Raw genomic sequence first — 20,223 nt, forward strand, 5'->3', positions numbered from 1 at the left:
TAATTATACAGCAAGAGTGACCAATCCTAGTATCTCAAGTAATCATATACCATAATGAGAAACAATATTTGTGTTTAGTTCTTTAATGATGAATCTCATAAATGAAGCAATTTATTTTGCATTGCAAGGGCCTCCACCTTCTTCGGCCAGGCTTATCCATCAGCCTATATTCACAGACTTTCAAAGCCTACTAGATAGATCCATAGATCCATTGCAAATTGCTTCTTGATGCTACGTACATTTGAAATGAATGGGGGCTGGGTGAGTGGCTTTGGTAAGTGTAACATGCTCTTTAGCAAGGAGAGCTGGTGCTGTCATCTTTGCGTCATTTGTTTCCACTTGCTACTGGAGAAACTGAATGCTACGTAAAACTACGAAGGTTACAATGAGGGAAATTGAGTAACGTGTTATTTAAATAACTAATGTGTTACGTTACTTGTTACATTTAAAACGTAGTGTGACTACTTATACACGTTACCCCCAGGGGAGACTGGTCATTAGGGGTAACAAGGCATGATGGATCCATGTTCTCATTCTGTTTACGCCAAATTCTGACTCTACCATCTGAATGTAAAATTGCTTAAATCACCTTTCTTTCCCATTCTGACATTCAGTTTGGAGTTCAGGAGATTGTCTTGACCAGGACCACACCCCTAATCGCATTGAAGCAACTGCCATGTGATTGGTTGATTAGATAATTGCATTAATGAGAAATTAAACAGGTGTTCCTCATAATCCTTTAGGTGAGTGTATCCTAGAAATCAGGGTGTTTGCATGGTGCGTTGACCCTGGCATTGAAGGGATAAGGTTCTTTTAAAACCACAGGCAGTGTGGGACCATGATTGGCACACTGAGCTCTGAGACCATGAACGCCACTTCTTTGTAGCGTTCTTCTTCTTGTCATCAAAATTGCCTCCATCTATCGAAACAAAAACTGAAATATTTAAGAAGTTAAGCCAGTTAGTTGAAATCATAAACCTATATAAAACAATTTCTCTAAGGCAGCCATTTCATTTACAACTTTTGCCAAATGAAAATATCATTGATTTTTAACAGTTAAATACCAAGCAACGTTAAATAACAATAAAAGTCAGAAAAGACTGTGGAGCCCAGTTGACATTTAAATTGAGCTGGTTTGGCAAACAGAGGGGGCTGAGGGGCTGGAAAATGAAAAAATAATTTCTGAAAAGGTTCAAGTAATTAATTAAAGTAATTATTTAGTGACACATTTTATCAGGTCACCTGCACCTCAGTTTATCACAGTTAACATGGTCAAAAAACACAAAACTGCCGTTTTTTCCCCATAGATAACAGACCTGGCCTTTTTAGTATATTAACCATTGTACTGGAAATATCCCTAGTTTTCATGTCACAACCTTTGTTCTTATATTTTATTTTCAGTTGTTTCAACTTCCGTTTTTTTCGCTGGACTGCACCTAAATGAAATGCATTTTAGGTTAAATCCCATACAACCAGTTTCCACCTGTAATAACATAATTGTGATTACATATTGCAGTATTGTAATCTGTTGAAATTACTTGTTTTTATCTTTGCTGCTTGAAAAAGGCATTATTAGTATCAATGGGACTTCCTGGTTAAATATAAATAACCACAGTTTGGACAGATACCTTCATCTGCAGTCATCACGGTGGCTACATTAGTGGCTGTTTCTGAGGACTCTCCTTCCATCTGCTGTGCACCTAAAGAACATAAAAGAAAACACAATAACATCTTTTTTTATAAAAATTTTGAATCTTAATTAAAATTTGTAATGCAATTTGGCAGCATAATATGGTTATAGTAAACATCTAAATCTAAATCTCAACAGCCAATTCAAAGGGTGAAATGATCAGGATATCTAACTTATGGAAGCTGTTTGTCACTTGGATAAATATTGTATCTGTATATTGTAATTTTCAATCAAGTGAGCTTTTCCCTGTCAAATGCTAATTGCAGACAGAAGTTTCAGAAGTTTCATTTAAGCTCGAATTTAAACAATACCAAAAACTGATTTGCTTTCAAAATGTATTAAGATTAAGATATCTTTTCCACTGACTTCTTCTGGATACAAACTGTTGTGTCTGTTGATTTAGAGACATTCAACCATGACACAAAGGTGAAAATGTCATCATATAATTTGCATCAGACATTAATGTGGACAGTGGTCAAATATGCTGTGTAATGAGGTTGAATTACAAAAGTTAAATTTCTAGTGAAATGTGCTTCTTAAGTCTAATGTTAAATATTCATTTTTCAGTTGGGGGGGTTCGGTGCCTTGCTAAAATCACCTTGGCAGTGCCCAGGAGGTGAACTGCCACCTCTCCAGCTACTCAGTCCATAAAACAACTCAGCATACCTTCTGCGTCCATGTGCGCGGACATTCCCTCTGCCATGTCAGTGGGGTTGCATTGTGCTGTATCTAATTGATATGATTAGGAAAAAAGTGTAATATGAGCATAAAAAATATTTAACAAAATGCAATAAAGCTGTTCTGGATGTCTGCAATGGCCCAGCACTATACAAAGACTCACATAAAGGCCTATATTATTCTGTAGTTAACTTATTTTCCCCACTTTGCATAGAGCCAAGTGGTCTGCAGGAACACAAGTGAAGAAAGACAACAGCCACTGTTAAAATCACTTACTTATTAAAAATGAAATTTGCTCAGCAGTTGCCAAAACGGCCTCTATTTGGTGTCTTCCGTAAAAGGAGGGCTTCTTGATGTCAAGTCCAATGGGCAGCCCAGCAACTTTGATCGTTGCCTTGTTATTCACAAGGGACTGGTAGGGGAGCCTTCCAGTACCTCCGGCCTCCTCTGAAAGACATGGGCACATGTTACTCAATTACACAGTTGGTTAGTCTGACTTCCCTCCTGTTGAAAGCTAGTTTTGTTAAAGTGTCATAATCTTATGGTTGATGGGTACATTAGAAACATAATTTATTAATTGGATAATAATGCCATTGATTCTTGAAGGTATATTAGGTTATCAAGATATAACTTTAAGGCATTTCTTAACATCAGTCTAAAAAAGTGTTTGAACGTATGCTTACTATATCTTTGGTTGAAAAGATCTTGCACTTCAAAAGCACAATGATGGGATCTTTATTAGTGGGTGTTGCGGCTGAGGAGTTGGCTGCAGATGTGAAAACAGACAACAATTAATTCCATAAAACTGTTTTATGTATATTTGCACTATTATGGGGCTGGGTCCATATCTGTGGACTTTCATACAACCAATATTACCTTTCAAATGCAGTGCAAAATTGTTCACTGTGTCCGTTGAATCAAGGAACACAGTGGCTTCCTTGCTACTCATTTCAAAGACCTCTAAACTGGCCTTGCGATTGTCAAAGGATAAAATGGCCGTCTCCACACCCAAAGCCTCAAGCTTGGACACCTTCACAATATTTAGAGAAACAAGCAAACCACAAAAATATTAAATAATTGATTATAAACAAAATGGACAAACGTTAATTAAAAAAATTCAACATACACTGAAGAAACAACTCTTAACAGGGCTAGGCAATCTCTATGAAAACAGTGTTCTCACAGGTGAGAAATAAGTGCTTATGGAGATTACATTAACTATACATTAGCTCCATATACACAGAGTCTAATGGACTCATAGCCATATGTGACTACTAATGTTTCAGTTGACCACCTTCATCTGAATAGACTAGCCCAACCAGTAGGAATTCAGTTTGAGAGGAGTGGTATAAGCCTTCGACAATCTTTTGAATGTGAGAATATTTGATGCTGATAGCCCTGTAAACACTTGACCCATATACTTTGTTTTACAGATGAATTGTGGTTTTACAGTGTTTATTCTTTTATGTAAGGTATATGTTATTGCAATTAAGCACCGTTTATGCTTGCCATCTCATGTTTAATAATTTCTTATAACATACATTTGGATGGACATGGTTTGAGTATGTGAATCATCGGAGGACTTGATTTAGTACACCCTACATGTTTAAAAATCAGATGGAATGTTTATTTGGGATTAATTCATTTGAAATTCTAAAATAATCTACAGATTGTCTGTCAATCCAATTGTCTGTCACAGTACTGCTCACATCACAATTGCCATCAATCATCCTTACATCTAATACTATAATAATACCACTAATGCCTAGCAAAGGACCCTTCTTTCCAAACCTCTTACTTCAGGTTCTTCAGATGCCCTTTTTTTAAGCTCCCTCATCTCAGGGCTAAGGTCCTGTGTCTGCCCATGTGCCTTCAGTGCTGCTGCCTCCTGAACATATTGTTGCTTGACTTCTTCTCTTAATGTGGACCACCTACCCTTAATATCATTCATTGTGCCTAAGAACAAAAATAGATGCACCGAACAAACTCAACTCCTTAGTCTTTATATAGTAAATTCATACAGAGAAAATCTGACAATCTGTCCAACACACTGGTTCACTTGGCTTGTAAAACCCTGTAACAACACTGTAAAAACAAGATAATGTTTGCAGTAGATAACCTGATGATTATTTTCAATAGACACAGCAGTCTGTGAAATACTTGGCAAATACTTTCTTGAAAATTTGCTTCATGACCCTTGTGAACCCCTGATGTAAACAGGGCCGCCATGTACAACAACAATCCATTTAGTAAGAAAATTCAAAGCATCCATTAAATATTGTTTCTCACCTTTGTTTTTGAGAATGTCCCGACAAAAAAGATTGTAAGGTGAAAGCTCTCGTCTGTAAAGTTTTTGTTTTGGCGGCCGGGGCTTAGAAGAAGCTTTAAAGGATCTTTTGTAGTTCCCAATCCAGTTCTGAAAGAGAGAAAACACACACAAAAAAAAGTTCAATTCAATTAAATTTTATTTATAGTATCAAATAGTATAAAAACATTTATCTCAAGACACTTTACAGATAGAGTAGGTCTATACCACACTACAATTTACAAAGACCTAACAATTACAATAATTCCCCCCAAGAGTTACTGTGTCTGTGTGTGTTTATAGCGTAGCAGGGCATTGAAAGGCATAGCAGGGTGTAGGACGTAGCAGGGCACTGCAAGGTGTAGCAGGGTGTAGGACGTAGCAGGGCACTGCAAGGTGTAGCAGGGTGTAGCAGGGTGTAGGACGTAGCAGGGCGCTGAAAGGTGTAGCAGAACGTAGCAGGGCACTGCAGGGCGTAGCAGGGTGTAGCAGGGCACAGCAGGATGTAGCAGGGCACTGTAGGGCATAGCAGGGTGCAGCAGGGCATCGAGCAGGACCAAGGCAGCAGTTGCAACCATGATTTAGGTGCCACCCTAATCCAAGGAAAACTGCGGGGTGAGAAAACATAAGGACACCAGGGAATAAACTCCCCAGAGCTGAGTTAGTCACAAGCATTTCTGGGACATGAATGCACATAGATGGAAGAGAGAGGAGAGAGGAGCTCATTGTGTCAGAGGAAGGAAGTCCCCCGGCAGTCTAAAACTATAACAGCATAACTAAGAGCTGGTCCAAGGCAAACCTGAACCAGCTCTATAAGGGTAGCTAGATGAATCTGAGGACTATGAAGGTAAGCAGAGAAGAGAAGGGGTGTTAACAAAAACTTACCAGCAGCACAGCAGAATGATGTATTTATTTGATATGTTGATTGTAAGTGTGGCATTTAAGTAAACCTTACTTCTATGACACTGGTTTCCAAACCAGTAGCTGATGCAGCTCTTGATATGAGGGGGAACCAACCCGTGTCATTCCCTCCTCAAAAAAGGATTTCAAAGTTTCCCTTTGTTCTTCATGAATTTGTGTTCTCTCTTGTTTAATAATAAAGAAAAAGCTGGTCAGCAATAAATCAGTAATAAACAAGCGTCATTGCAGGGCTCCAAACAAAAAAATTAATTAAGGAGCCATTGGCTCCTCTAGGGGAAAAAAACAGGCGCCAAATAAATTTTTTAAGAGCCACATAACAATTCACTTACTTTTATTCACCTTGTTGTGTGCATGTCTCTCCTCTTCCGACTTATGAACTATATACAGTCAAAAAAAAAAAAATACGCAGAATCTGAGCCAGTGTCACTGCCACTGACCATGATTATGTCCATATCACTTGGCCACTGAGTGTAGTTTGGCCGTCATAAATAATACATAAAAAATTAATATAGCAGACGAATAAATAATCACAACATAAGGCTACGGCGCATGAACTGGGGATTATATCATCATGAACCGAACCGTAGCCTACTGGCCTCACAGGCCTGAAAAATGTGAAATATATCTATTATCTACAGAAAGCTGTTTCTAAACAGAACTATCCAAAAAAAAAATATATATATAATCCGTAGGAAATGTGCATTTCTCTCTTGCGCGTTCACTAGCCTACTGCAAAGATCGCAAGTCAGTAGGCTATCGTCAACCTAATCTTTGCAGCCGACAGAAAACACTTGTTTATTAATAAACAATTAAAATGTCTCATTGCAAACTATAGACAATAGCTTATAAGAGGCGCAAACAGAGCGGAAATTGCAGGCGTGGGTCGAAATGGCTGTTATTGCAAATAGAGCATATTTTAAACTAATAGGTTAACCGGTTTCAACCGCCTAATGAGGCTTGGCGGCCGGTCAAGAACATTTTAAGTTTTCGCCATAGTGTACAAATGAATGACGTTAACAAAACAAATGAAGCGATAGGCTACTGGTTATAAAACATGCACGTAGGATGCAAATTTTACAATCAAAGGGAGTAAATTTGTATGGCGACCTTGGCAGAAATTTCACTCGCAAATAAATATATTTGGTCGCAAATGCCACCATTTTAGTTGCAGTTTGGAGCCCTGCATTGGTAAGTATGGATTTTTAATGTCATACTATCTTTCTCATACACACTCGCCTAATACTCCTAGATTAGCAACTGTAAGGCTTACCTCTCTGGGCCATCTTCAACCTAAAACATAAACAGAGAGAAACATGCACATGACAGATTTGTATACAGGCACACTTTCTATGCAGCTTGGCCCAAAATCAAATTTTGGATTGTTCAATATAGACATAGTGGACTTAAAGCAGCCATGGGATAACAACAAAAGGAAATTGATGCTGTAAAGGGACATGGAAAAGGTTAGATAAAGAGATATTAACGTTACACAGACAGACAAACATACATATATATATACATACATATAGACATACATATAGACAGACAGACAGATAGATAGATATTCACACAGACCTGTGGTTTTGGGTATTATTTTTGAAGTTCAAGGTTGAGGACAGCAATTATGTTTATGTTAGCGTCCCTCACTGCTCACTTACAAAAAGTGACAGAGACACCACAGTCTATCTATTTCTAATAGATTGACAGTCATCTGATAACAAACATGGCAGGCTTAAATTCATGGATATGCATATAAAATGATGCTCAGAACACCTGGAGTCCATTTGATGTATCCTCAATGCACCAGGTGCACCCCATGGTGCAGCCATAAAAATATGTTTTGGGTTTGAATATTTCACTCAATACAAGTATGATATAGCTTCAGTGAAGCGTTAATGAGCAGCTACACAATATATGCAATAGGCCTCACTGTCTACACTGTGTACAGTGTGGACAACTACTTACTTTCAAGCTAATGGAGACATTTACTGAAAGAAAAACAAGATAATTAGTAACGTTTATGCTAACGTAAAGCAAGTAGGCTAATAATAATGTTCGACTTACGTGCAGTTTAGTGTCCCAAATTGTTTTCCAAAAACTGAGTGTCCCAAATGATGAGGGTGTTATTTGAGACAGATTATGGTTATGGTTAGGATAGCACAGGTGGTTAGCAGGTTCATAATTAAATAAGGACATTGGGGTATTTGGGACACTTAACTGCACGAATACCATAACGTTCGCATGTCAACACTAATGTCACGCCACCATAAAACATTTAAAAAAAAAATTCCTGTATTGTTTTTGCTTATTGATGACGCTTATTGACTAAATTATCACAGTTTAAAGGCTCTCATTTTAATGGTCTTACCTGTACATATCTCCGTTATACGTTATTCGTCTGGGATTGGATCTGGAGTCTTCTCGTGTATTTATCCGTGATTAACCATGTAAATGGATGATAACAGCCTTTTGAGCCTACCAGTAGGCATAGCAGGCCCCTTCTGACCCATATCTATGAGACTGATAACCACTGATAACGCCCATTCAATCCAATGATAACATTTGAAGCGGGTGGAAAACCAGTTATAGGTCTCTTGTACCAAGTACTCCACACTACGGGGAATGGTGTCATTGGAAGCATGAGTTACAGCAAGCTGCAGAGAGTGGCATACACAGCGAATAAGAACGAGATCTTTGATGCCATACTCTTTCAGCACTTTATGGACCCCATTGTTAATCCCCCTCATAACAGAGGCATTGTCGGTCCCTATCCCCAGGAGTTTCTATTTTTTAAGACTACATTTCTCCAGGAAAGCCACAACAGCACAAGCTATAGATCTGGCATCTCCTCCTTCTAACTCAACAAGCCCCAGAAATGTGGATACAGTAGTCTGCTTGGTGTCACTAAAGTACCCTATCACCACCCCCAGATAATTAAAAAACACTTACATCCATGGACTCATAGAGGAGGAGGCTGAAACGCTGGTCACCCACTTCAGCGACTAACTTTTGACCCTTAATCATTTCTGTGCACTTTGTCCTGTGCATTTTGAAGTGGATAGCAGCAGCAGAGTCTGAAAAAGCAGCTTTACATGTTTCTCCAATATGATCACATGCCAGCATGGAACAGTGTTCAGCCATAGCTAATGCCATGGTGGCCTCTGCCTTTTTTGCAGAGTCAATTTTAGTTATCATAAATGGCAGCTTGTTCTGGGTGGAACTGTTATAAGGCTTTGCCTTTTCAGTATGTTTTTGAGTCATCCTGTGTTTTTTAACATCACTGAGTTTAGTGTAGAAATCAGCCTTTTTCAACCAGCCTGATTCCCACTCCTTTCTGTATTTTTGACTGTACAGTTTAGACTGTGACATGATCAGTGATTTTGTGTGATTGATTTTTATGTATGTGAGATATGTGTGTTTGTTGTGTTATGGTTGTCTAAGCTACTATGCCTAAAATGTCTAAAAGTATCTATCTAATCTATATCTTATATATCTATCTATATATCTAATCTATATCTTATCTATCTATCTAATCTATGTCTTATCTTTCTATCTTATCTATGGATCTATCTATCTATCTATTTATCAATCATGAGCTAGCCAGCTAGAGGTTTATCACAGAGAGGCACACACAGTGGACGAGCCGAGGTGAGGAAGTTACTGAGGCTGTGTGAGTCGAATCATGCAGACAGTGATTTATTTTAGACAAAAAACATTTACATTTTACATTATGAGCGGGAAAAGCCAGCGGGGGGCTTCCCGCATGCCCATGCACGATTCATTTTCAGTCTGTACGCGGAGGAGTTAACATCTCCTGCTCTGACTGCAGCTCGGATTGGGCCGCCTTTGAGTGCTTTCAGGTGGGGGAGGGGCCCACGGCGGCACCCGCAGCTTGTTGAGAAGAGTAAGAACAAGTCTCCAATAACACCACAAAAAGTCGCTAGATTTGTCGCTATTCGCTTTTTAAAATTAAAGTCGCTAAGGGGGTCTGAAAAGTCGCTAAATCTATTGACAAAGTCGCTCAATTGGCAACACTGCTTGCGTTATCGAAACCTGCTTTGTGGAGGTACTTGTTGCTGAGCGCTTGTCAATCTCTTTTTTGAGCCATACACTGTTCATATTCGGTAACGTGATTGTGCTAATGTGAAGTGTTGAAACAAATTGGTCGTATTACCTTTGGTCACTCAAACAGTTTTTCTGCATCAGACTTTATTTAGGTGGCGTTTTTACTGAAGCTAAAATGTGTCAAACGACGGACACTACATTTTTCTTTGGGACAAAGCTGAGTTGACTCTGCGTTTGAGTTCTCCATATTGCTTCTATGCCGCTGACAGGACTAGGCAGAGTCACGTGACTACACACGCAGTAGTAGTAGTGGAAAGTAATAACATGTTTAAAAAACTGAAATAACCGAGATGGGAAAGTTACGTCGGTTAGAGGATCTCATTAGTCTTCGGCTTATGTTCTGTTTGTTCAACAGTTGTTTGATGAATTGCTATTTAACACATTCTGAGAGGATTTGAAATGCCATTTGTTCCCAATTATAATTTTGGTTCTGGTGATTTTCCTTTGACGCTCGATATAACCTCTTTTGGGGGCGCCAAAAAGTCCTCTGTGAATGAAAAACCCTGTATAATCATTGTAATTCTAAGCCCTATTCAAATCAATTCTTTGTTAGGTGTGTTAGACCGAGGGAGTAGGGTCTGTGTGTGAGGCAGGGAGAATCTCTGTCAAGCTGTCTAAACACTGTCTATTTTATGGTTCATTGACATGCCAATCATTTATTTTAAAAAATTTTGCCAATTCACAGGAAGTTCCGTTCTGTTGTTCAATTTGATGTTATTTTGAAATGATGAGGCAGGGTTGGATTTCACCACATCTAAAACAGATACCAAAAACTGACTGCTCTACCATGGAAATACATTAGGTACATATTTGACTGCTCTTCTAAAACAAACTAGGACCAAACAATGAGCGGTTGAATGTTTTCAGTCCTAGGTCGAAGAAGAGAGATGTTTAAGGCTGTCACATCCCATGTTGTTTTCCACAGTGGAAAAGCCTTCGGCTGGCCAAGACACTGGTGTCCTCGCCAAGCTACAGGCATCGTCCAACTTCTGTTCAAACACAAAATGCGAAGAACAGCTCACCAGGTCAAACCCTGCAGCTCTGCAGGCGCCCCAGAGAAATGAGGCCCGTTGGTGGAGATTAGGACTCAGCTCATTCCTGCCAGTTGCCAGCAGTGGGAAGACCAACGGTACTGGACATACCTCACCCCCTTCCCAGAGAAAGACAGACCCATAGGGTAAGACGTTCAGTGTCTGGTCGTTGTCTGACCTCCATGACCTGGAAGTATACATATCTTCCTGTTTGGTGAAGTGCATAAGGAGCACTGGAAGACTAAGCCTGGCATCGTAATGGGAATAAGCCTGGCACCGCACTGTGAGTGTGTTTGTGTGTGTACATACTGTGTGTTGGTCTATAAACCTATGTGTGTGTGCGTATTAGATGTGTGATGCTGTCTGGGTTGTGTGAATTTACGTTCCCCTCTTCTTCAGGGCTAGGTCTTCATCTGGCTCCAAGAAGCCCACCCAGACCACCCTGGGGAACCTGTTTGTGAAGGGGGCCAACCAGCTGTCCAGCCAGGCCAGGAGACTGGGTAAGACTGGGGGAGGAGGATGTCTTGAAGGGGATGACGGGGGTTAACACCACTGCTCTTCTTATATTAATGTGTTGTTTGACGTTTCAGCCTTGGTGTCTGACGATGTGACTGGCTGCTCAGATGACTTCATGGACCTGTTGTCCTTGCTGACCCTGGGAGCCCCTCACCAAACCCTCAGGTAGCTAACGGGCTCACTGACTCTGGTCTTCATGGATCCAGGAATGACCAAGTGTGTGAGACAATGTCATCCACTCAGCAAAAAGACCCTAAAGATAGACCAGACATACTGAAATGTGATTTAAAAAATGTAGTTCATATATATCTCCTCCAATAGCATAGTGGTACTTTTTATTCTTGGTCTTTATTCGAAACCATTCGAGAAATTTGCTGAGGTGACGTCAGACAGCTTCCTCGTACACTCAGAAATGTAGAGATTAAACATAGGAGAGGTGATCTGAGGTGTGGGCTCCACTAGTTCCCACGACTCCACTACCACCAGGTCGGTTGGGGTCATGTTGACCGTAGTAGCTGGCCGACTGTGACCGTCCTACGGTGTGGGAGGTACCCATTTATGTCTCTGGAAGTATAGATTGGATGTCAGTGATTCTCACCCTTTTGGGACCGAGATGTTCTGGTTGTACCAGCTGTCCTGTGCCTCTGACATGGGCAAAACTCAAACCGCCTGTCTGAACGAGAGGCAAAGCCATCACACTGTACCTTTTTCTCTCTTAGTTTAATGTCTGTCTCTCTCTCCACCCTCTCTTCCACCTTGTCTTCCCTCCCTCACTCCCCCGGGGTCCGTAGGCTCGGCCGCTGCAGGGGTCCAGTTTATCTCGACCTCTGACCTGAAATGGCAGTGATAGTCCCCAGGACCACCCAGAGCCCAGCTTCCCCCAACACCCCACACTGGGGAGGGGCTTCAAAAATGGGGAGGATATCTTGTATTTTGATGTCATTCTTCTCCCTTCCCCGGCAGCACTAAGCCTATCAGCTGCCAAAGTAGGTGGTGGTTTTCCTATCAGTTGCTTTCATGCTCTGGGTACATTGTTGCACTACACACTTCTATAATGTGGTATTGTCAAGAGGGTAGAGGTTAAAGGTGAGGCTGTCCCTCCCTTTTTTAGTTGGCTGCTCTGAAGAAGCTGAGAATAAAGGGGTCAGGGCTGACCAGGGAAGACCCCAACTCTGTGAAGAGGAAGGAGAGCATGAGTACAGCCAACAGCATCACCACTACTATTACTAACACCACTACTATTACTATTACAAACACCACTACTATTACTACTACTTACACCACTACTACCACTATTATTACTACTACTAACACCATTACTAGTGTTCTAGTGAAATTGACCATATTTGTAGGGTTGTGTGTCTGTTGACGATGTGCTACCACATGTTGTTTGGCTTAGGGTGGTGACTTCCAGTTCTATGAACGGTTTCTGGCTGCAGCAAGCTGAAGGGAATTCGACACGTAGTTTGAAATTTTCTAAGCATTGTCTCCAAGTTCATAATCCAAATCAAATCGCTACTGGTTGCAGCCTGAATCCTGCATCACTCACACAACTCACCTGGTCATCCCTATCAGGATTCCTGCTAAAGACTCTGGACATGGCCTATGTATTGCCCTGCTAATCATCTGTCCATGCTAACTGTTTCTGGGGCCAAAGACCATGTACTCTCTACCTTAACCCAGCACAGCTAGAGGATGTCTGGCCACCCCTCGGAGTCCGGCTCCTCTTTTGGTTTCTTCCTAGGTTTGAAATTACTAGGGAGTTTTTCCTGGCCACTGTGCATATTTGTTGTTGCTTGCTTCTGTGTTTCAGGGGGGTGTATGTCAAGGTCTTGCGACTGCTGATTCAGGGACCTGTGGGCCAGTTTCTTTGTAATCATAGATAATGATTTGGGAGTTGGGAGGCGGGGGTGTACTGATTGTTGCGGGTCACGTGTTACTCGTGGCAACGGTTCTGCAGGGTTGTGTGCAAGCACATGTGCTTGTCAGGCGTTGTTGGACCGACTTCAGCTGGGGTCATCAAGTAGGGTATTCCTCCATCAAGATGGCTAGTGCCTCTCACTCTGCCGGGTGATGATTAGGTGGGAGCAATATTTTCAGAGAGTGATGTATGGGTGATGCGCTGCTAAATAAACAAGATGGCTGGTCCATCTTGCTTCTGCGAGGCACCCTATGGGGTTTTATGTGAGAATAACTACTCAGTAGAACCCATGTATGTGTTTCACACTCCGCTACGAGGTGGTGTCTGTCAGTGTTTTTGCAGTGTTGGGGGGTCAGTACTGCATACCTTGCTCATTGTCATGGGAAATGCATTAATAATATAAAGGTTATGTTATTGTGGTAGTATCGTATACACGATCATGTGATGGCAATGAGTTACCCTGAAGAGCCAGACCTAATGCCAAGACACTGCATGTACTGGGCTGTGCTTAAGTTCTATAATAAAGGTTAAACTACATGGTGTATTCTGTCTGAAATTAGCGTAGCCAGTTCAGCCAGGAAACCTGAGTGGTAATTAGTCAGCAAAGCATCAGCTGATGCAGGGTCGCTCCTATCACCTGTCATATTGTATGCCTGTCTATTTAGCCATCAGGTTACTCACTCAGTCAGATGTTGACGTTTGTACTAGCATGTGGGGGCACGCCCAACCACCACCCCTGCCTCCACCTGTTCGGTTTTGTGTTCCTTATGGAGTGGGGATCAGTACTACATACCTTGCTTATTGTCATGGGAATTGCATTAATAATATAGAGGTTATTTTATGTTGGTAGTATTGTATCAGCATCCATTTTGTCAGGCGTCCACAATCTATTTTACACATGACAGTATAACGTCTTATATTGCTTGATTGTTTGGTGTCATGTATCTTGTACTTGCAAGACATTGCCATACATTTTTAAAAGTGCTTAAGATCCGGGGGGGAATCAAGTTAAGGGGCAGACCTGTCCCTACTTCTTCTCTGACTACATGTTAAGTCTTGGTGAATTACAGTGCAGAACTGAGCAATTATTGTGTTTGTGTATTTTCTGTACACTTCAGCATAATGTACATTTCAGCATACTGTTCTTAGTCGAACAGGCTCCAAGACAGCTTCTACCCTCACGCCATAAGTCTTCTCACCGGTTGAATAGGTGGTCACCCTGGGATGGTCTGCTGGCTAATGTCAGCATTGCTAGCTATTTTTGATGGACAATGCCAGCTAATGACAGCACTGCAATCTGTCTAAATCTTTTAATGACTGTGGCAATGTTTTTTTTCTACCACCTAAGATGCATTATTGCTGTTTTGAACCGACATATCGTGGGCTTCCCTAGCAATAGATGAAACATTTGTATATTACTTATGAATTGAGTTTAAAGGCATTATGAAGCATTTATAAGTTGAACATAATTTATAGCTGGACAAGGAATAATTTTTTTTGAGATGGCCTACATCGATGAGCTCATCAACCTGGCAGGGTGGTGCAAAGCAAAAAAAACTGAATTTCGGAAAGACCAATGAGCTGCACATCTCTATTTTCATGGATGGTGCTGAGGTGGAGAAGGTCAAGCCCTTCAAATGACTGGCTGTCTACATCAACACAAGACAGAACATGATCCAAACACAACAATATAATTGTAAAGATGGCAAGACAGTGCCATTTTGAGGCACACATAATGCATTCACTAGTTTTATTTACATCAAAACTCAAAACCAACATTTTGTAAATTTCCTTTTACAGCAAGTAATCAACTTCAAAAAGTGTTAGACTTCACCATAAAAAGTGTTCATATTTGACAGAGTTGAGTTGCATTTGTTGATGTCTTGTTGGATTTAATGGTGTCTGAGCTTGCACACAGAAGGCAATTGTGATTCACAGGGTAAATCGTTCCAGTATCCAGCTCCTTGAGAAACAGAAAAACGAGTCATTCTCAAGATGTACACACAACTGTTAATTATAGTGGGCTTACTGTACCTTCATAATCAGTTTGAATACAATGCTCTGCGCCTGCCTGATTATTGGGCTCTCCACTTGCCCAGTTACTGTAATCAAATTTGGCTCCATCACTCCAGAACCACACCCTGTTCTGTAGGAAATAAATACCATCTCAGTATCAAAGAAATACCAAGTTTTTATCCTTGTTAAATGTGTCAGCGCATAGTGCAGTTGATATTATTTTCAGTTGACCTGTATCATCTGATTTGTTCGTTGGAGATTACTGATGCCCCTTAAATTGATGACTGAAGATCCAATTAATCTGCGAGTATTGGGCAAAGAACAGGAGTGGTCCTTCCTTGCTTTACCTCATTAGTATCAGATCCTCCAATCCAGGTCCAAGGGTAAGAATGAGTGGCTCTAAACACCAGGTCCTTGACAGCCTCATTCTCACCAGCACTGAGAATAGACACCAGGTTTCCTTCAAGGGACAGACAGTTTTGCTAGAGAAAGAGGTACACAGGGACAGAGGCATTTTATAATGTAAGAATTAGTTAGTAGTCCACTCTGGAGAATCACAATAACATATCTGCCATCACATGTAATGATAATCATATTCCAGGCTTATGGAACAATTTTTGTGGTGGCTCCATATGTAAAACGTGGAGAGTAGTGATTGTTAACATAATTCAGAGAGAAAATGCTACGTATTAGTTGAACCATTTATTGGAGAACAATGCACAACAATTTTAACGTGTATACGATACTGCAAATGACAATATCAACACCATAATCTAATTAATAGCAATACACATAGGCAATGAGCAAGGTACACAGTGCTGATCCCCCCACAAAAGAAACCAAACAGGTCTAGGCAGGGGTGGTGGGTGGGTTTGCACCAGCATGCTAGTGAGACCAGTGCACATCAGAACCAAATGGGTAACTTGACAATTAAACAGTGAAATCTGATATTGTGATAGGAGGGATCCTCGACATCAGCTGATACATCGCTGGCTAATGACCACTCAGGTTTCCTGTCTGAACTGACTATGCTAATTCAAAACAAAACAAACTGTTTGCTTTCAATGCTTGACACCTCAGCTTGGGACCATGTCCTCTTAGTGCTGACGTAGAAGTAACAATGTGAATTGTACTTGGTCCAACCAGAGGGGCATGCTCTATCACATCTCCAATTCTCCTGCTCCTTGACTGCATCTGAAAGGAGCAGACAGAGGGCATGTTCACCTTTAAAGGCAATTCTAGATTAACTGATGATCTACAAATCTCCTTGGATTCTAAAAACAAATTTACTAGCTCACTCTGTCAACACACACACGCACACAAACACGCACACACCACACCTCAGTTATAAAACAGAAAACCGATTTGATTCATGAACAAATTAAGAAATAATTAAGTGTGAGGTATACTCCGTCTTACTTGCATTGTCCAGAGCAGAGAATTCTCCCAGAGCAACTACAGCGCTGAGAAGAATAAGCTTCAACATCGCCCTTGTCGAAGCTTATCCAGAGAGAGAGACCATCATAGACAGGTATGAGACTGCAGTGCACACACTATTTTCTGGAACCTCCCAACTAAACTTAATATTGGAGCTGATACTTAACAAATACACAGTTATCTATATTTTATACACAAACACACACACACAAATACACACTCCAAGGTCAACATGGGACTGTTGTTTTTGCTGACTCCCTTTTGGAATATATGATTATAAATGATTATGTTCTATTTCAAATAATTGTAAATGAGTAATTTATACTTGTGTGGACCTAATTTCTTTCAAGCTTTGTGTCAGGTGTTAGAGTCACTTCATTAAGCCAGTAGCATTTTTCATGAGATGTTACACAAATATTTTGTCATGCCTGGGGCAACACCTGATTAAATGTGTGTGCGACAAACAAAACGTTCATAACTTCAAACTCAGGTGATGTACCTTTTGTAAAGATTTTGTGAAACTGGGCTAAGAAATAACAGGTACCAGCTCTTCAACCACATGCAGCAGCTTCCCATACTACACATGAATGTGGATAGTTCCTGAGCTGTACTCTATTCCCTGTGTAGTGCACTATATTTGACATTTGGAATGCTGCCCATGCCATATTTTTGAGACTGTCAATCTTTCTATGAAGTTTCTTTTTCTATGAAGTCTATTCTCGCCCATGGCGCCCAATTCACTCCATATAGTGCACCATTGTTGACCAGAACAACTAGAGCAATCCACTTGGGAATGTATTTTTCAGTATTAAATGAAGAGCTGTTCTCACCTTCTGCAAAATACACTTAAAGCTTTGCGTCTTCTTGGATGTTCAAAGGTCTACAGTCGATCTCTGTCTCCAGGCAGTTAAATTCTAATCATCCCTCTTCTTTAAATATGTTTTTCAGAGACACCTTCCAGGCATCAATTAACACAAAATGTAAAATGTTTGTTCAGAGTATTATTTGCAGCCCTGGAGCTGTTGACGAGGAAAATGTCAAACAAAACTAGATCCTGTGCAAACAGGATGTTGATCCTCTCCTCAAAGCATTACTGTCAGTGAGCATGCTTACACATCTATACATTGTGTATTCTTTGTGTGTATTCATTCAAAGCGTATTCTTAGAATCAATAATCATTTTGCTTCTATCACTTTTGACTTAACAAAACAATTTTTCTCATGGCTCACTCCTGTCCCTTGCAAGCAGACATACTCCGATCAGCCTTGACATTATGACCACCTGCCTAATGTTGTGTAGGTCCCCCTTTTGCTGCCAAAACAGCCCTGACCCATCATGCTGCCTTGCCCCTTCAAGACCCATCATTTAACAGTGACCTTTTCAGTGGTTCCACTGCCCACACTGAGGTCCAGCATACATTTTTTCAGGTAAAACCTTTCTGTTAGAGAACCTTTTCACCACATGCCCCTCAAAAGGTCTATGTACGGCCCTGATTCTATAGATTGTTTGCCTCTGACAGGTTTTGAGGTCAAAGCATCTCCCCTACATTTAGAAATGCTCCACACCCTCATGAGACAACACTGTAGAATGAAGGGATGTTTTGTAAAAGCAAATAATAATGTGATAAAATCCTGAGAAAGGGTTTTTTATCTGTGACTGTGGAAACTAGATGTATTTGCATGTAATAGTTGCAGCAATTGAAAGAAGGAAAATAAATATCCCTAAGTAAAAATTCATTGGAATGAATATTTAAAATGATGTTGATTTAGAACAGAATATTTGTGCTTATATCCAAGGGAAGGTGTGTTTATGGTAAACAGTAATTCAGCGAAGGTGTGTGCAAAACCAACTGTTGAAATGCTTTTCTCTGTCTTATTTGTAGAATATTTGAATCTATTTGTTTCTAGCTGTTTTAATTTGTTGACTGATAAAAAACAATGTTTCTCATTGCATTTGCTTTTACCTCTCCAGCAGGTAAATAGTGAGCAATGTTCGCACCATCAAATCACAACCAAATCGCAATCAAATCTATCAACTCTCTCTCCCTCTCTCTCTCTTTCTCTGTGCAATGCTGGGAGTGAATGTGTCTGGCGTGGTTTTAACAGTGACTGGTTTTCAAACTGCTTTGCTACGGTTTGTCTTTGGATGTTCGCAAATTCATATTATTTATCATTAAGTTGCACTGTCACCAATAGTCTTTTGCTTTCTTGGGTGTAGTTAGTTGAAAAGGTGAGGGCGTCAGCCAGCTTTAATCTGGTTGATATGGCTACTCAGGGTGGAGGGGGGTTTGATTTTGAGCAACTCACCAGGAGGCATAGGGTGAAGATTGCACCCATGATGGCCTGCTTGTTGGAAGAGTGCACTTTGGTTGTGGATCGCTTTGGTTACATCAGCTTTGGAATCAGCCTTGTGAATGAATGGTGCTATTGTTTTGTTTTTGGACAGTGTAGATAAAGTACATACGCTAGTGGAACTGGGTGTAGTGCTTAAGGACACATATCCAATTATTTTCCCTTTGGTCAATTCGGCGAGGAAGGAAACCCTTTCTAATGTGCCACCTTTTCTTAGTGATGCCATGTTGGTAAGGGAACTGTCACAGCTTGGTCAATTGGTCTTGGCGTTCAAGAAGCTTTCTTAATGTTACATGCTGTTTTGCATAGGAGACAGGTCTATATGATTTTGAAAGACGATTGTGTTGATATGTACATCATTTTTAGATTCCAGATAGAGGGATTTGATTATGTAATTTTTGCGTCAACTGACTCGTTGAAATGTTTTGGATGTGGGAGCGAGGGACATCTAGTGCAGTCCTGTCCGGAGAAGGACACAGTCCTGCCTGGTGGAATGTTAACCCGGCTGAATGTGGGGCAGGACACAGACATGAATGGGAGCAGGTTTTTGGGGCAGGGCCCAGTGGAGTAGTGGAAAAAGATGATAATTTAAATAGGTCAGGTACTGAAAAGGAGACTGAGGAGGTTACCAGAACGACCGCTACTGCAGTCGCTGAGTCAGTATTATTGGAGGAGGGTTTACCAACTATGGACGATGAGGCTGTTTTTAAAATACCTGCTACCAAGCGAAAATTGGGGAAGATGATACGTCTTTCATAATCTAAGCGGAAGCTGACAAGGTAGAAATTAAAAACTAAACGATCGATGGAAAACAATGGTGAAAATGTAGTTAGCACAGCTGATTAATCGTCTACTTCTGATAGTAAGGGGGGCTATTCTGATTCGTCTATACAGAGTGAGAAGGGCTTGGAGGGTGGTTACACTCTAGATATGATTCAAAAGTTTTTAGTGAGTACAAAGGGGAAGAAGAATGTGCAGGTGGAAGAACATTTTCCTGATCGTAATGTTTTTATCCATTCTGCAAGTTGAAGAACCAACAATTTGCAAATGAAATCGAAATGCCGCAGTCATGAGCATGTTTTTTGTTTTATTTTGCGATTTGTTTTAAATTTTTATTTCAATAATGAATGACTTTATAATATCCTCTTTGAACGTCAGTGGTGAAAGGGCAATGTTTTATGACTGAAGATGTTGGGTGTAGATGTGGGGTTTGCACAGGAAACGCATAGTTA

General features: G+C 40.6%; 1 protein-coding gene and 1 pseudogene across 1 annotated transcript; both read right to left on the reverse strand.

Moving 5' to 3' along the window:
- Window positions 1-761: 761 nt before the first annotated feature.
- On the reverse strand, window positions 762-8,618 carry LOC105029057 (annotated as a pseudogene).
- Window positions 8,619-14,920: 6,302 nt separating this feature from the next.
- Window positions 14,921-17,543, reverse strand: LOC105029058 (ladderlectin-like). Its single transcript, XM_020050862.1, has 6 exons — window positions 17,471-17,543; window positions 16,623-16,703; window positions 16,279-16,397; window positions 15,551-15,685; window positions 15,222-15,333; window positions 14,921-15,150 (listed from the first exon to the last, which is right to left on the reverse strand). The coding sequence occupies exons 2-6, from the start codon at window positions 16,687-16,689 to the stop codon at window positions 15,080-15,082; spliced, it is 504 nt and encodes a 167-aa protein (XP_019906421.1). The 5' UTR covers window positions 16,690-16,703; window positions 17,471-17,543; the 3' UTR covers window positions 14,921-15,079.
- Between the last annotated feature and the right edge of the window lie 2,680 nt (window positions 17,544-20,223).

Source organism: Esox lucius, chromosome 11 (assembly GCF_011004845.1).
Source record: "Esox lucius isolate fEsoLuc1 chromosome 11, fEsoLuc1.pri, whole genome shotgun sequence".
NCBI classification, from domain to species: domain Eukaryota; kingdom Metazoa; phylum Chordata; class Actinopteri; order Esociformes; family Esocidae; genus Esox; species Esox lucius.

Bases quoted from the DNA above. Each gene is read 5' to 3' on its own strand.
- LOC105029058 (XM_020050862.1), bottom strand. From the start codon at position 16,689: ATGTTGAAGCTTATTCTTCTCAGCGCTGTAGTTGCTCTGGGAGAATTC. The intron at 16,398-16,622 runs GTAAGACGGAGT...TGCTCCTTTCAG, and splicing joins CTCTGCTCTGGACAATGCAA to ATGCAGTCAAGGAGCAGGAG. The intron at 15,334-15,550 runs GTAAAGCAAGGA...TATTTCCTACAG, and splicing joins GAGGATCTGATACTAATGAG to AACAGGGTGTGGTTCTGGAG.